The following is an 18,445-nucleotide window of genomic DNA, read 5'->3' on the forward strand; positions in this document are numbered from 1 at the left end:
CTGGTCAGTTTCATGTTACTGACAGAAAGCTAGAACCTTCTTGTTTTGACATTTAGGATTTTTAAAAAACTCAGTAATGGATGCTTTTTCAAATGTATAAACTATGATACTTCCCCCTATATATACTTAAGTGTTAAAAATTACTTGTTTCAAAAAGCACTTTAAAATGCACCATTACAGAAAAATGCTTCTCTGCTACAGTCATTTGAGTAAATGTAATTAGTCTCTTTGCATCTCTGCCTGCAAGTCAAACTACAACCAATCTGACAAGGAGGAGTTGGACCTACGTTGCAATCACAATGGATCAATAGGTAGCAAACAGCTAGCACTGTTTAGCTTGGTTATTTCAAGTTGCATTAAACAACACCAGATTTTAATTTTTGAAAGTTGAGACTCTAGTTGTCAGTAAATAGAACCTGTTAGTGTGTGGTATGTCATCTTGTCGCACACTACACACTTTGAAAAAAAAACACAACAACAACAACAACAACAAAAACAGTTAAACCAGTGTTTGCCAGGCTTTGGGAGAAAAAAGACAATCCACATATAAAGAGTGCCAGAGAAGCTCACTGTGCTGGTATGTGCATGCTGACATGTACCTGTATAATGTGATTTTTGAACAACGGGCGGTAATACCATATACACCGGTAAAATCCAGGGAGGGTATTAAAAAATGAATACCGCCAAATCCTAGTGGTCTACACGCTCAATCTCTATATTTTGTTGGTTGAAGAATGATCAATTATTTGTGAGTTGTCTTGCTCAGCTCTGTCCTTTGAGGCTCTACGCAAGAGAAAGAAGAAGCTTCTGTTTGTGGAGGAGTGAGAGGAAAATAGAGCAGAAGGTCAAGATAAATACTGAGTGTGAGCTGCCTGAGGTGGAGCATGTGAGAGTCACCAGCAGAGATAACAGCTCTGCGTGTGTGTATGTGTCTTTTTGTGTATGTGCACACGTGTTACCTGAGGCCAAGCCAGTGAGCGTCACCACCAGCCAGCCCGACCAGGCGTCGTACAGGCTCTTTGTGAACTCCCATGCTGACTCCTTCTTCTTACTGTTGATCTGAAATAACACAGAAAAATACACAAAATACACAACATTAATTAAAACCATTTACAGATCCAACAATGTCAGAGAGAGGTCTTTAAATCAACATTTATGGAAGTTATGTTTACAGGAATTCAATTTCATAATAATGCTTCAATAAAACAGTTAACTGCTTATAATAACATTACCCTGAGTTTTCTTTCATTCTCAGTGCTGTTACTTCCTGAAGTTCTACTTTGAATAACATGTTGTTAGAGGGCTGTAAACTTGTGTCAATATTCAGGTAAAGTGTTGACAAATACAGACAGATGATATGTGTGTCATTTTAATCTGGTTCATTCATAAATTCTTCTATAAGGAATTTCTCCCACTTTGACCTTCATGCAGTTATTTAGAGCTCCAAAACTAGATCATCAGAGTCAAACCTGGGTCATTTAAGAATTCTGCAACAGGAGTCAATCTTTAAAGTAACACTGGAAAAAAGAATCCTGATATTTACTTCTCTTTAAAGCTTATCTAGACAGCTCATTTCTTCTTTTTTTGTTATCCAAACAATCCGTTGCTCTGCAGGAAGTTTGCAACACATCTCTTCCTGTGCGACAGGATTTTTCACCAGCACATGCTAAAATATTGTATCAGTGTTTCCACACTCTTTCCTAGAGATCAATTTCCAGGACTTTAACAGGACATTTTCAGTGAAAATTTAGCTGATATTACAGGAAGGCAGCACACTCATGCTCTGACGTGTTCCTTTCTGCAGCGGTCTGATTTAAAAGATTTGCAGAGTAAGACTAAAAATTTGAACTCTTCCATCCTTATAAATGGCAATGACCTTATCATAGAATAATCTTAACAAACTTGCAGATGTATAGCTCTTATTTGATTAATATCTGTAATATTTCGGACATTAATAGCCTAATTTTTCCTCTTATTTTCTCTAAAAGCATGTCTATGATTGTTCTTTAGTCTTACGTTGTTTCAACCTCCTACATTACAGATTGTATTACTTTGTGTTCCTTTTCAACAGCAATTTCAACACTATGCTTAATAATGCTGTGTAATAAATTTCACCTTTATCTTTACAAGTTTTCCAACTACATGATACACAAGCAAGCATCAGCAAAAAAGCAGCTTGGTTACACTGATTCCTATTGTAGTATCCTGACAGCATGCATGTGATGAAGTGCAAACCAGCTTGAGGCAGTGCAACAGTTTTCCCTTGTCAGCCTAATCCTACTTTTCTCTCGTTTGCTTGTGTTGAGATGGGTCATCAGATAGGATCATGTCCTTGAGTTTCTTCACTTTCTTCACTCTACAAAGCTTGTTTGCTTGTTTACAAAGCAGACAGCTGTGCATAATTAACATCCATATAGTTACTTGTGCACATGTCAGAATTGTTTAAAATTGGACTATACCAACACATCTTAAAGCTGTCAAAGGCTCATCAATACAAAGCGCCACACTTCCATTTGTCCACATTGAAAATATAAGTGCTAGATGTCACAATATTTTCAAGGGGGGCTGAAATCACAGGGCAGGGGATCAAATTTTGTTTCCATGATTGGAAACTTAACTATTGTTTTCCAGGTTTTCCAGGATGTGTGAGAACCTGGTATAATCTGGATACTTGTGGGAGTAAGTGGTGTTTTCAAGAAGACTTTGATAATCTGACCATAACATAAGGCTCAAGGTCTCTGCATGCTCCGAACAAAGTACATGTTGGGTATTTGACGGGTGAGTTAGGGTTAGTGGTGGATTCTGATGAAGAAAAAATGGCAGCTGTACAGAATTAATGTGCATTAGAGTAAATCCTTGTTGTCTTCAAATTTGCTTGAAGGACTCAAAAGACTAACTTTTGCCATTGAAACATATTGAGACTTTAAGTTGATTTTATTTCCATGTGTAGCTTCTCACCTTCCGATGCCTCTCGCGGTCCTTGCACTTCTCTCGGACCCAGTCGATGGTATGGAAGTCGTCGTAGGTTCCCACACCAGGGATGGGCTCCTCTAGGAAGTCCAACAGGTGAGTGGTGCTACTGGGTGCCCCGCCCCCGTTAGACATGGCGTAGTTAGACCCTGAAAAGAAAGACAAACAGAGAAGAAAGACATTTATTATACAACTCTTACAAAAAATTGTGGATTAAGTTGTTACATTAAAGCAACACTGCAACAGTAAAGGGACAAGGGTTCACCTTTCTTTGTGTTGTCACATACAGTGCCTTTAAAAAGTATTCACTCCCTTGGATGTCTTAACAGTTTATTGATTTTATAAATAAATCATGGTCAATATAATTTGGCTTATTTGACAAAAATTTTTTTACAAGGTAATTAAATAAAAATATGTAAGGTAAAATAAGTGAATACATAAATATTCACCCCCTTTAAGTCACTCTTTAGTAGATGTGCATTTGGCTGCAATCACAGCGCTGTGTCTGTGTGGATAGGTCTCAATCAGCTTGCACATCTGCAAATTGCAAATTTACTTCATTCTTCTTTGCAAAACCGCTCAAGCTCGGTCAGGTTGCATAGGGATCGGGCGTGAATGGCCCTTTTCAAGTCACAAATTCTCTATATGGTTGAGGTCTGGGCTTTGACTCAGACACTGCAGAACATTCACTTTGTTGTCTTTAAACCATTTCTATGTAGCTTTAGCTGTATGCTTTGGTTCATTGTCCTGCTGGAAAATAAATCTTCTCCCAAGCAATAGTTCTCTTGTAGCCCCAATAAGACTGTCCTCCAGGACTCTCCTATAATCTGCCGCATTCATTTTACCCTCTACCTTTATAAGCCTTTCAGGGCTGGGTGCTGAGAGGCAACCCCACAGCCTGATGCTGCCAACACCGTGTTTCACATTGGGGATAGTGTGTTTGTGTCGATGTGCAAAGAAGAGCTTTCTTCTTCTTGATTTCTTCCTCTCTTTATGCATCAAGTCTTCAATTCTTTGGATGCCAGGTTGTGTCATTCGAGCTGCTCTGACTGTATCAGTCTACTGGCTGCATAACAATGTGATTGCATAGACCCACAATTAGAGTCTGTTTCTTAAGGACTTGAACATGACTATGATTTCAGACGGAACATATTAGTGGTTTAGAGGCAAAACATACAAAGAAAATGTTGTCCAAAGCCCTTTTTGAGGCCATAGTAACACTTTAATTAGATAAATGCAGCATCTTCTGACATTAAAATGACCAAGACAATTTATTCTACTACTCAGGCTTAGTTTGCTCTGGTTCGGTTCATTACATTAACCCACATAGACATCATAACCCAGAAAGGCAACAGCTAATTTGTATCTTACTCTTATCTGGAAAACATCACTGGATTCATGTGGTTGCATTTTGCTTTTACAATAAGTCATTTCTTACTTAAAAGAAAGTAAAATATCTTTATTTGTATGCTTCACTGATTAAATGTCTTCCCAATCCTCTCATCCTCCACGTAACTCATGAAGTCACTGCCAATGTTCAAGTTCAGAGGGCCATTAATGCTAAGCCAAAATATAATTTGCTAAATGAGGTAAAAACCCAACCTCCCACATTTGAAGTACTCAGAAAGCAGAGCCTAATCTTCTCTCTTACTTTGTCAAAAAATGTGTGACTTCTTCTGCAGCACAAAGGCAGCGCAGTGTGTAAAAAGGACAGAGAAGAGGCACACAACAGCAACAGTTCAAGCTTCCGCCTGAAGATATTTGGTAGTACTCACAGTTATAATATGACAATGATAAGTACAAACTTGTTTCTCCAGTCTGCACATTCAGCTAAAATTAATCCTCAGGGCTACTACTGCTAAAGAGAGGCTAAATTACACCAAATTAATAGATACTGCGAAGTGGAGAACAAAGGTAAAAAGGAAAAAGAGAGCTTAAAACTAATCAAACTACAGAAACTGTGGTCCTCACTGAAAGCATGCACATTTCCTCCTGAGATGGAAAAAATGGTTATTATTTGAGATCATAGTGAAGATGATGTGGTGAAAGTTACAGAGACATAACATGCCACAGATGGGAGATAGAAAAACTTATTTTGTATTTTTAAGCTAATGCCAGCCAACAGTAGAGAAAATAACATCAGACTGCATTAAGGCACATTAATATAAATGCAAAGACATATTAAAAATCACCAAATATCCTTTCTCAACCAAAACAAATTATTTTCTCCAACTCTGATATTGATTTTTCTTGTCGAAACAACTTCAAAGATAAACTCAGAAGACTTCCTGTGTTAGTATGCATGCAGCATTGAGCTGAGCCTACAGGAATGGTGTTATACGGTGAGTTTGTCACAGTTAATCTCCACCCTCAAGCCGTGATTATTCAGTCTCACACACATAAGGCAAACATGCTGCTGCTGCAGCATCTTGTGATAAGAGCCGACTGCAGCAGAGGACGTTACTAGAAAATGAAAAACCACAAGGAGAGACGATGGTGATTTTAAGAAGTGGGCTGGCCTAATAGGACAATAAAAACAGCTTGGTTTTGGTGGGCAAAGTGGATTGCTGACAGTCCTAATGTTATATAATAACAAAGAGAAAAGCTATCTAATGCAGCTTAATACAGTCCTCTGTTACTGTGACATCTCATGCATGAAATGTCATGAAAAGAGTACAAATACAAAATACAGAATACACTTTATAAATCATGTCACTTTGCGAGCATTCATATTTTTAGGACAAGCACTGATTTTTTTTTCAATTAGAGATTAAGTTAGTTTAATATCACAAACAAAAAATTGTTCTTTATGGTTAAAAGACCCATCTGTTTAATAGTGTTGTTGGTCCGTATGTCTGCCTCTTAATCTCTTTTAGCTGTGTTATAAAGATTCAAGAGAGACAAAAAGGTTTCATTGAAAGCATAGTTCACACTTTAAGGTGGAATAAAATAGCAGTATATGTTACATGAAACATATTTAACTTGAATAAAAATGAAATCAGCAAACACCAGTTTAATTCCCACCAATGTAGGAAATAAAAATGACTTAATTTTCCTAAACTGCATGTCATTGATCACTGCTGTGGAAGAGTTAATCATCAAAAACACACATTCCAGTCAACAGTACATACTTAACCTTACATTCTTAATCTCATGAGTACAACTATGACAAAAGCCAGTCAGGACTACACAACAAGGCTCCATTCATAGAAAAAAATCCCTCTGATGGATCTGCTTCCTTTCCACCATTAGTACACAGCAACTACTGCCAGGTTATACCATATTATAAAAGAACTAAGTGCACAAAGAAGAAACCCACAACAGCTTAAAAATAAAAGCAGTGAAAATCACACAGTATTCCCCCTAATTATATGCATTTCAGTTCCAAAAGAGGCTTTCACCCAGTAGAACGATTTTTAACTTCTTAAGAGAGGCTCAGATCATATATGTTTAAGGGGATACGAAAGGGGAAGTCCGAAACGGTCTGATTTTCTGTTAGACGTCAGGAGAAAACGTCTTGTCCAAGCAGAAAGCAAACTGGATCAAGAGAAAGGAGAAGTGAGCATGTCTGAGTTTATTGAAGCTGTTGTGGAGTCAGCAGCAGGGAGAGTGTCAGGCTTGGAGAGGAGGGTAAAACTATCATTCTCCATTTTGATTTCAGAGTGACGGTAATAGTATGGCCTGTCCACACCAGGGACGGTGTGTTTGTGTGACTCAAGTGTTGACTCAACAAAAGTAGAGGCCTGGGTCTTATTTTTAGAAGGGACTTAGATAGGATTTTTCGGACATTATCAGCATACTCATTGGACACATGAGAGCACTCAGCATCACCAACAAACCAGACGCACAAGCTAAATAACAACTATTCCTTGTCAGGGAAAAGGGCTGCGCTTTAAAAATATTTCCTGTTCGTTCAAATCTTTCATTATAGGATGCTGCTGCCATGGTGCTTCCAGACACTGCCTGGCAGACTGTGCAGGTGCAATCAGGAAAAAAAAAAGCCCTGAAGTTGAAGAATCAGCTTGGTACTCTGCTCTCACCATTTAACCCTTCAGGAGCAGCCAATCAGTGGAGTATGGCCCCTGTTCCTGTCTGTATGCTGCACAACAAATTAGGCACAATCAAGGTGTAAATCGTCCAGTTTTCAAAAGAGCAATATTACTCAAAATTTAGCCTATAATCTGCTTAAATTCACCCCGTTTACACTCAGCTTTTGACAGAGCTGTGCAGCAACATTTTTAGAATTTAAACAAAGAAATTCTATAAAAATGTTAACAGAGGGAGGACTACCAAATCTGGGAAGTTTAACTCAATACAAAAACAGCAATGTTTTTCTCAAATGAACAAATGACCTATTAGCTATATCAGGCTTCTTCACAGTCCTACAACCCCACAAATATACAGTAAAAAGTCAATGTTGCAAACTTACACTCACAGCCTTGAAATCTTAATTCAGAGCTGTAAGACAAAAAACGTAAACTTTAAAGGTCAGCTTAGCCAGATTGTTCAGCATCTGCTGAAAACTAAAATAGGCCAGCTCTCACTCTCAGCCTTTAAAATAAGTGTGTTGTACTGAAAACAGCTGCACACCAAGTGTGGGTAGGAGAATTGTGGACTTCAGATACTAGGAATTTTTTCCAGGGCATGATGACCTGGTGCATCTTGCAGCTGGAGGAGTTTTGGTCTTAAAACAATGCTTGAGTTCCTTTAGCCATGGGGGTGTAATAACAGTAGATCTGTCTCTGAAGGGACTGGACAGGCTGTTCTGGTCAGTATCTCTAAGGAGAGGCAAAGTGGGTACTTAAAAGACTTTCAGATTAGCTACCAGGTGTGATTTAAAGTCTCTAATGAACAACGCAACTTTATTTCCCTTTTTAATTAACAACAACGCAGTCTATCAGAATGCAGACATCCTTTACAACTCTGTTCCTAAATAGTATCGGCCTCTTTGTTGCTTAGGAAAGCTTCAATACTACACAGCCCACTCTGTGTGAGTTAAAATTGGTTTTAAATCCTGACAAAACCAAACCAAAAAGCCACTGAACCTTTCTTCTGTCACTACAACTCAGGGTGATATGGCTGAGTCTGTATCGTCTTATAAATACCTTGGATTCTTGATTGATGAGTTGCTGTCTTTCAAGGTTCATAATGAGCAACCTGAAAAGAAGTTTGAGTTATGACTGGGTTTTATTTTCGGAATAAGTCTTATTTTTTGTTTACTGCAAAGAAAAAAAAATTGTTTCTGCCACTTTAATGCCTTTGATCGATTATGGTAATGTTTTATATAAGCAAGCATGCATCTCCTCAAGGTCTTAAATCTTTCGATGCTGTATACCGCGGGGCACTGAGGTTAATTACCAATCCCTTAACTCATCATTGTACTCTGTACGATGAGTTCGGTGGCCTGCATTGACCATGTGTGGACAACATCATTGGCATATCCTTATCGACAAGGCTATGCTTAATTTTCTTCCATCATACTTGTGTGATTTTATTCATGTGGAAAGTGCTAGAGGCTATACAGTCTTCACTCTGTGACTCAGTCACAACACTAACTTTTGCTATCTGTACCCAAAGTCTGTCTTGAAATAGGCAAAAGGAGTTTCGGGTATGCTGCTCCTTCTGCATGGAACCTACTGCAGGAAAATCTGTGTCTGGAGTACACTGTGTTAGTATCAGGGGAAATGATGACCATATTTATCCATCCAATATAAATACTGCTTTCCTATTGGGGCCATTGGGCAAGAGGCTGGGTAAACCCTGGCTGGTCACATGCCAACAAAAGGGCTCACATATGGGGACAAACAACCAGGCACACTCAAACTCATAACTATGGCAATTTAGAGTCACCAAGTTGCCAAATTAGCATATCTTTGGACTTACAAAGGCATTCAGAGTACTTGGAGAGAAACTAAAGATGCATAAGGAGAACATGGAAACTCCACACAAAAAGGACCTGTCCAACCAGGATTTAAATCTTCCTCTATAAGGCGACAGGGCAAACCACTGCCCCACTGTCATCCATGGTGACAACAAACTCAATTTTCTACAAAGATTCAAGAGTATGAGATATTCCAAAATCTGTTTCCAGTGCCCAGAAATGAAAATTATCCCAAATTAACCAAACTTAGTTCTTAATGATTCAAGACGTTTAATAGCACAGTTTTAAAATAGTTCAATCCAATTGTCTGAAATGTAAAGAAAGGGAGCAAAAAACATTTAAGAGAGATACAAAGTCCTGCAGTATTGGTCTAAGAACACAACAGAGCCCAAAGATAAGACTGCAGATTCACACTGCAGCAAATGCTGCAAAATTTCAAGCTTACAAGGAGTGACAGAGTGATTAGGAAATGAACAGTTCCATTTGTAGTGAAGTGACATGGGTTTTACTGATGAGATAAATCAGAAAACCCCCTTTTTGTGATGATGCTGCACTACCGGCAGCTATCAAATCAGGGGTAGAGCCAAGCGAGGGTGATGCCACTGAAAACAGAAACCCTAAGGGGGACTGCATACGAGCACAGCGTCAGCATCATGCTCCATCAGTTCAGTGGGGAACAGAAACAATAAATATAAGGCTTCTGTTTCCTTCCCCTGTGCACTAAGACGTTTACGCAGCAATTCTTTTCTGCCTGCATCAGGTGAAAAGCAACGTCAGTGCACACACAGGCTTCCTGACTATCAATAGTACCACTTCTCTAGATGGACATTGTTTGACATGTGCTTCCTGTGCTACAATGGAAATCAGAAAGTGTCTTCTTCAAGGGTTTCTGTGAGAGAAATTCCAGCCCACATCCACCCCTGCATTCCTCTTTATTAGCTCTACACTACTACCGCTGGGTAAATCAGATCAGGGAGGTTTAAAAGCAGCTGGCTAAGACACTTCGGGTCAGCAAGGTCAGAGTAGGGTTAGTCTACTTGGATGTCATGTGATCATAAACTGGACCAGACAGCCTCCTTGTAACCTGCCGACAAAATCTCCCGAGTCGCACGAAAGACTGGGGAATAAATGGAGCAAAGTCTGAGAAGCATGAGGACTAAAATAGCCTTGTTTAACACAGCTTTCCTTTGGTTGTTTACATATGACATGTTGGTTTTGGGTGGCTGGGAAAAGCCTAAGGTGAATGCCCTCAAAGCAACCCAGTTACCTTATTAAATTTGGCAGAAATAGTAGAGCTAGTGTAATTGGTTCTGTTTGTTTGAAGGGTTTTAAAGCTTGAAACTGGGGATGCCTGTAAGCATCACAAGACGAGGACAAACTGGGGCTGAGAACTGTCAAACTCTGTCTGCAAGGGGGAAGGAGGTTAAAGTTCCAATGTAGATGTCTAATGTGGATGTAGGTGGTGTTGAATCTGTCCCAAACCTCACCAGGGGCTTTTTGTCTCTGCTCGCTCACTGTAAAAATCCAACAAAGCCTGCAGGAGCCCACCCAACTGAATTCAAACTCCCTAAAGGCTGCGCAAGGGGAAAAAAAAAAACAAGAAAAACATTTAGAAATTTTGCAATATTTTGCAGCCTGAGGAGCCTAAAATGTGACTGATGTGATTTGACGTCCTGAATCCAGCCAACAGATGTCCTCACATGGCCGGGACATTAAAGAAGGGCTTCAAAAAACACAGCCTGGATGCATACATTTCCAGATCACATATGTCACAGCTTAAGCGTTACTGTGCCTCTAAGTGATTTAAAATGGAGGCCAGTGATGCTGCTGTTTTTAAAGGCCCAACAGAAGCCTAAACTCAAAACCTGCTCTATCTTTTACTCTAAAGCTGACAATAACACCCACTCTGTAATGGTTAATCATCAACAGAGGTGACAGGTGGATGTGGAGATATGCAGGCCAGAAAGCAGAGCATACAGCGTTGTTATTAGCAATGGCAGGCTCTAATCCACACTGACAGTGAGCCTGAGATGAGGCAGCGTTTTTCCTCCACCTGTACTCTGTCTGCCTGCCATATGGTTACATGCACTCACTGTACACGAAGAAGAAATATGAGGAGGAGGAGGAGGAGGAGGAAGAGGGGGGCGGCCGCTAACATCACAACAGCGCGAGAAATGGAGAAAAGAGGCTGGGAAAAAGACGAAGGGGACGTGATGTACCTCTTTTAGGGATCTCCTGCAGGGGAATGGTATCCCCTCCCCCGTCGTAGGGCAAATAGGGGTCGGCCGCTGCGTCCTCCTCCTCCATGTTGACAGTTGAGACGACGCTAGGCTATGCTAAGCTAACGGTTCACTACGCACCGTTCGCTGTCTGTCGCCGCCGCTGCCATGTTTACCGAAATGAAGACAAGCGTGTGTGTATGTTTGAGAGTGAGAGCACAGTTTCCCCTCCTCTCTCTCTCTCCGTCCCCCTCCCTCCCTTTTCTTCCTCTCTCTCTCTCTCCTCACTGCAGCAGCTGACTGTTGGAGCTGATGATGTCATCACATACACACTAGAGGGAAAGGCGATAGCGCGAGGCCGGTCAGCCGTGCCTGCTTGGTTGCTAGGGGAGATCAGTGAGCCCTGCCTGTACGGGAGAGACCAAATGCCGGGTCACATGGGTGAGCGCGAGCTGGAATATGGAATATTCCATTCTGAGCAAACGCAGGGGGTATCAGGTAAATTAAAACGAAGCCCGTATTTGAACAAATTTGTGTGCTGCTGGCACGCATTATAATGAAAATAGAAGTCATGTTAGCTTGAAGCTTGTTCGGCAAAATGTATTCTATTACTAAAATGAACTAATTTGACATATATAACATATTTGCTCATTAAAGGAGAAGTGCTAATTGAAAAGAAACCTTTAGCTGTCACCTTCAACAGACCCAGGTTTCATACAGGTGCATAAACCTTTAATATAATGAGAAAGTTCATTTTTGCTATGATTTAAATAAAAAAGTTCGACTTCTGTATTCTACATTCATCTCATACACAGTGAAATATTTTGAGATCTTTATTGTTTTAATTACTGCTTACAGCTCACAAAAATCCACAATCTCAAAATATTGGGAAAAGTCCCATTTCTTGCAAGTTATTTCTCTCACTCTGGCTCGGTACACACAATCATGATGAAGACTGCTGAATTGACAGTTGTCCAGAGGAAAATCATTGACACCCTTCATAAGGAGGGTAAGCCACAGAAGGTCATTGCTGAAAGGTAGGCTGTTCTCAGAGGATATATCAAAGCATATTCATGGACTGAAAGGAAGAAGTGTACTACACACTCCTGAACCACATACGACATCCTAATCACACCTGGGCTGAGGAGAAAAAGACCTGGACTGGTCCAAAGTCGCATTTTCAGATAAAAGTAAAATTCTTAGCAGATGGTTTGCTGACCATGGTATTACTGGGCTTGATTGGCCAGCCAACCAATCTAACCTAAAACCCATAGAGAATCTCTAAGGAAATGTCAGGAAGAAGATGAGAGACTTCCGACTGAACAATACAGATGAGCTGAAAACTGCTATCAGAGCAGACTGATTGGCTCTATACCATGTTGCATTGTTGTAGTAATTCGTGCTAGAGGAGCTCCAACTGACTACTGCGTAGGGGTGTAACGACCCATTGATGCATATTGATAGATCGATTGGTTAATCAATTATGCATCAGACTGATAAAAAGTCAAAACATTAATCTACAGTGTCACCTTTAAACTATGCTTTTATTTTGAAGTTTTTACTGCGCGCCTGTTGATAGTTTCTGCCCATCGAATATCATACTGTAGAAGCAGATATCATATCCTCCAGAATATTGATATTGTAGTGTACCGAGATGAAACGTGATTTTCATCCCTAATAGTTTCTGGAATTAAAAAACCTTTCAAAGGTCAACTTTTAACAGTAAAGTGATACTGTAGGTTAAACGGTTGCTTCAATTTTTGCGTTAACATCAAAAGACAGTTGTAGTTCTGCCTTGCTGAGTAAATTTGATGCCAAATGTGTTATAAAATAGCTTCATAACTACTGTACATTATGTACATTTATAAATGGATAGCTCCTTGGGATGAATCATCTTGTTTTTAAGGGGACCAAAAAGGGCACAATGCAATACTTGTGACTTACAACCATGGCACCACTATAGTTTTGAAGTTCACTCTGTGACCAAAAAAACAACTTTTCCTTTTCTCTTCCTTCTTTTTGTTTCATCTGTGTTGGACTTCTTCCATCTTTTCACCTCTATCATGATGACCATAATGAGAACATTCAGCCACAACCAGCACAGTGTTGATCTGCACCATGAAAGGAGATAAAAAACTGCTAAGGTAAAATTACACAGTGCAAAAACAGGCTTTTGAGGTTTGGAGCTGTACTGAAAAAGGCATGACTCTCCTTTATCATCAAAATGAGTTTGAAATGGTTAATTAAGTAGGAAATATGACAAAATGGAGATTCATGCAAATGCAGTAGTGGCCAGAACCAGTCCAACAAAATACTTTTAATCAGCACTTTAAAATGTATCATTTCTGCTACTTAAAGACAGGCCTGTCAAATCCCTTACGTCATATTATGTAATAAAAAAATGTCAAATTGAACTCCAGCCAGTGAGGCATGGGTATTTTAAATGTATGGAAGTTGAAGTCCAATAATAAAGCCTTTTGGCTGCACAAGCATGTAATAAATGTAAAAAGTTGGTTACAGTATGTTGGTGCCTTTTAATAAACACCACCAAATTGCTGCTTTGTTTACAGCATGCCAAGGACAAAAATGTCTGGACAGATGTTTAGGTTTTTAAGAGAGGGCATGAGAACTTAGCTGAAGTGGGTAAAATCACCATCAGGAGGTGTTTTGTAAACACAATGAGATCATGTGTTATTACATCAAACAAAAAACCTGGTCTTTCAGGCATGAACAATGGGACCCTGACATTTCACATGCTGTAATATAAATATTTGTCATACTTTAAACCTCCTTACCTCTCAGCAGGGCTCCTGTTGCTACTCAATAACACAGGTATTGTCAACCATTTCTGTCTTCCTTCAGACAAGACCCGAAAAGGAAGTCAAAGAAGTAAAAAAGCAAGAACAGTATGTCCAGTTTACTTAATCCTGTTTGCAAAAGAGAAAAGACCCCTTTTCAGTTTAAGCATCCATGTTTTCCAACCCATTGTTCCTTTTATCTCCTTCACATGTGCTCAGCAAACAAAAAGTTTCTGCAGAAAATCTCCACGAGGTGAAGGAGTGAGCCGGCCTCCTATTCACGCTGGAGTCATGGCACAGAGTAGGGCTTTGCACACTTTCCTAAGAACCCACCCCTCACTATGGGGTAAAAATAGAACAGAGAGGCAGGGAGAAGCACCACACAAACTTCAGAGAAAACTCGTGTGGAGATTTCCTGAAATGAATGCACACACTAGCCAGCAGTCAAACTGGTTCATGGGAATGTCGGTGCAAGTTTGGGTGACACACACCAGTCAAGACTGACAGGTATGGGAGGTGGAGTCAAGGAAAATACAATAGTACCATACAATATGGTCCAAAGTATAAAGATAATGGGGACAGGAAAATTGGTATCTATACATGTGTGTTTACCATTATCGATCGAACGTGAGAAGGCAAAGGCAGGTAGCACCATCTGCTGATTTAAAAAAGTACTGCAATATAAACTTTTGTTAAATTTATTCAACTTGTCCTGATTTTTATTGATTTTTAATGGTATTAAATGGTAATGATCATAACCTGTGTTTTATATTTGAATATATCCCTTTACTGTCACTATCAGTTAAATGCTGTGTATGTTACTTGCAGTATTCCCCCGAACACTCGCCGTGCATTTGGAGCAGCAGTACAACATTTGAAGGTTAGGCTTACCCTTGGCTTTCTCCTTTGTAGCCTACAGCTCAGAGGTCTAGTTTCAGAGTCAAAGAATAGAGGACTAATCACCAGGTTGACACTGGAGACACTGAAATGTCAGCCAAGCCCCATCACTTAAAGACATACATTACATAACAAACACCAAGTCTCCTAGAACCAAGCGAAATGATACAGCAAAGACAAAACTTTTGTATTAAAAGGTCCCAAAGTGGCATAAATACTAGTTTAAATCAACTGTGACAACTGCAGTGTAGCTCCCTACCTGTCCGATTCTAACCTTTAGTTCTTCATGAGAGAGTAATTTAAAACGGTTAGCATGTTTATTTGTTTTTCCATTGCCTGAATTAACTTGGAACCATGGAAAATTCAGGATTGTCCTTCAATGTGTTTTGGGAGATTTCTTATACTTTCAACGATTCAGATTAAGTAACAAGTGTGTATAAAAGGTGTAAAATCAAACACCTAGCCATGCAGTCTCTATTTGCAAACACTTGTGATAGAAAATAGGTCATTCTGAAGAGCTCAGTGACTTCAGCCATGGTACTGTGATGGATGCCACCTTTGCATCCCTGCTGGATATTCCACAGTTAACAGTTAGTAATATTATCAGACAGTGGAAGTGTTTAGGAGCAACAGCAACTCAGCTGACAGGCTGAAGACCTCGTAAAATCACACAGTGGGATCATGCAGGCTCATGGTGTGTAAAGTCGCCAATGCTCTGCTGATTCCATCACTAAAGTGTCCCAAACTTCCACAGCATTAAACAGATTAGCTATAGGCTCTAAACTAGATCTAGCCGTTAGCATTGGTAATGCTGGAATGCCACTCAGAGCATACAGTAACTCAGGATAATTACAGCTGACGAAGCAGAATATTCTTCTTTTTTTTACTCTGAACAACATGATCTTTGCTACAGCACAGGTCAGACCTGTATTACATCCTCATTAACTCAACATCGATCTTATTCTATACAATCTCACAGCTGTCTGCCTCCAGCGCTGTACACGGTGTCCCATGCAGTGAAGTCATTTAAGTGTGTCCTACTGAATGGAATGCTCACCCACAGCCTGCCGTTCAATTATGAATGGGCTGAGTCTAGACTCCCGAGTCACTGCATCCCTGCTACGCTTTACTACACTTATGAATCAAACAACTAACAGCAAAAGGGAATTTAAGGGATATTCCTGTTGCTGTTAGTGGTGTGCTTGTCACAGTGCCAGGACTTTAAACTTTGACACTAGTTCAAATCAAACAATAGAAGTACCTGTTTTGATACCAAATTCGGAATCCTAGGCAATGTAATGATTACTCATAGTATTGTACAAAAGTTTACACTAGAAGGATAGTGACAATTCTTGCCCAATGTAGCCTTAGAAATAAACCCTTCCTTAAAGATAATAGCAACCTCCTCTCACAATGATGTGTGTTACATATGGATGGAAAGTTGGGGTTTGTCCAGTTGAAGTGAGATGTAGAAAGTTTAAGACAAGATCAGGAGTTTCATTACTCGGTTGTGCGAGCTGGTCGTACAGGTAAAGAGTTTGCAAAGGTAAGTTAAGGATATGTCAGATAATCAGTTAAGGGGAGGTAGAGTACCACTCCAAACTGGCAAGGATGAATACTAGCCCAGGTCAGGGCACCTAACCCTGTCTCTTCTTACTTTTCTCCGTCCAGGAGAAGGTATCTTTTTGGGGTGGCAATTATGAGCCATGAGCTAGGACAGGTAGTATAAGCAATGTCACTTCCTGGAGCTTTTATGTAAGGAGCTTTGGTTCATGGCTGGGCTGTTTGGGCTGTGATAGCCATTTGGTGGGGTAGGTACAGTGCCTATAGGAGGTATTTCCTGCCTTGGATCAATCTTGGTCAATATAATTTCAACTTGCACAAGGATCAGGTGTGAATAGCCCTTCTCATGTCCTGACACAAATTCTCTGTTGGACAGAGGTCTGGGCTTTGGCACAGCTACTACAGAAGATTCACCTTGTTGTCTTTAAAACCTTTCTGTGTAGCATTCGCTGTATGCTTCTTGCTGGAAAATTATCCTCTCCCAAGCCGTACTTCTCTTTCAAACAATAAGTTTGTCCTCCAGGATTTTCCAAAATTTTGCAAGGCAGGGAAGAGGTTTTTGCCCCCTAAAAGCAATTTGTCCGATTCCTCGAACCTCAACCTTTGCAACAAAAAAAACAGTCTGGGGTTAAAGTGTTAATTGTCCTTACTATCCAATTAAAACAGACAGAATGAGCCATCTTTTCCTATTACACATTCAAGACAGTTTGAACACATCATGATGTCCATATCCTATGCATACACAAACTAGTTTGCTTTCAAAACTTGCTCTAAACACAATGTTTAGAGAGACAAGCTCAGTCTAGACCTTCAACATCAGTCCATCCGCATCTTTTGTTTGATCAGCTGTGAGTTGGACCTAGAGCTAGACAGGAATTAATCAACATGTTTGCTCAGCCAACCCGGATGCAGCTGATCAGATGATGACGGCACACCATATACACCAGAGAAAAGCCGAATGAGCAACAGGTGGCTGCACTGGAATGACAGGTAGAGCAGAAACATTGCGAAATGATTACTGGCAGTGTACCTGAAAACTATGTAATGCTTCAAACGTGGCAGGAAACTCACATCCTTTAATTCCACAAAGACTACTTAAACCTTTCTATCTTTATCCAGCTGATAACACATTTCTGAATATGAAATGACTCAGCCACATGTCTTAAGTGTAACTACTACCTTTTGTCTTACTGCTGCAAGGCATAAAAGCCCAGCCAACAAATAAGACAGAGGAGGATCAACAATCATAGTCAAACAACACATAAACCGCAGGAAACGCGAGCATTAAACAGGTTACAAGGTCAAGAGAACACAAACAGGATACAAGAGCTGGAAGAAGTATAAATGATGCAAAGCCAGGTTAAAAGCTAAAAGAACACAAAACAGAAAGGGAAGAATTGAGGACAACCAAATATGGGTTTAAGTGAAAAGAACATGACTCTTTAGGGAGCCTTACAAATGGTTATCAGTGTTTACCACAGAATTATTCTGTACCAGCGCAGAGAGGCTGGCAGGAGGAAAGTGGATGAGGATGAGAGGTGTTTATACCCCTCTTAATATGAGTTTATAATGTTTATATTAGCTTCAATTTTAGCATGAGACAGCTCAACTGATGCATTATCTGAAGGGACACACCAGTGTACTTCTCTTCTTCCCTCTTGATCATATTGGGCGTCATAAAAAAGTCTCATATATACCGCTTTTATTCTTGAATTTCCCACAGGATTAATGAAGTGTCTATCTATCCACTCTAGCTGGTGAGTATAATCAGAGCTTCTCTAAAAAATTTGAGATTGGCTTCACAAGAAAAAATATAAAAGGTGTGCACAATGAGTTTTAGTGTTTTGTCAGTCTGTAGCTGGACTGTCTTAAATCAGGCTCCTCAACTGTATAATCTAAATAAGGTTAATATGGCTTGATTCTGAAACCTTCCTAAGCAGCTAACGGCTGTTTAAACTGGGTGCAAGTTTGCTGCATGACTGCTGTGGCGTATGCCAGGTCCTGCTTGTTCCTTAACAGAAATATCAAACTGACCACATTGTTTATCTTGCATGTGATATATTCAACTGATGTGGACATGAATGTTTGCTAAAACAGTAGTTTTCAACTGGGGGATC

At 39.9% G+C, this 18,445-nt stretch overlaps 1 protein-coding gene across 7 annotated transcripts in view; it reads right to left on the bottom strand.

Moving 5' to 3' along the window:
• Positions 1–18,445, bottom strand: part of clcn3 (chloride channel 3) — a 59,180-nt gene that overhangs the window by 22,467 nt on the left and 18,268 nt on the right. For 4 of the 7 annotated variants that reach the window (XM_041779541.1, XM_041779546.1, XM_041779544.1 and 1 more), the window contains 2 exons: positions 2,959–3,119; positions 960–1,059 (listed from right to left, as the gene is read on the bottom strand). In XM_041779541.1, coding sequence (XP_041635475.1) covers positions 960–1,059; positions 2,959–3,119 — 261 coding nt within the window. Of the gene's footprint in view, positions 1–959; positions 1,060–2,958; positions 3,120–8,075; positions 8,112–11,070; positions 11,302–18,445 lie in introns of those variants that run through there. The other 3 variants (XM_041779542.1, XM_041779548.1, XM_041779547.1) reach the window with 3 other exon arrangements.

This window comes from Cheilinus undulatus, linkage group 22, assembly GCF_018320785.1.
Source record: "Cheilinus undulatus linkage group 22, ASM1832078v1, whole genome shotgun sequence".
In the NCBI taxonomy this organism is placed as follows: domain Eukaryota; kingdom Metazoa; phylum Chordata; class Actinopteri; order Labriformes; family Labridae; genus Cheilinus; species Cheilinus undulatus.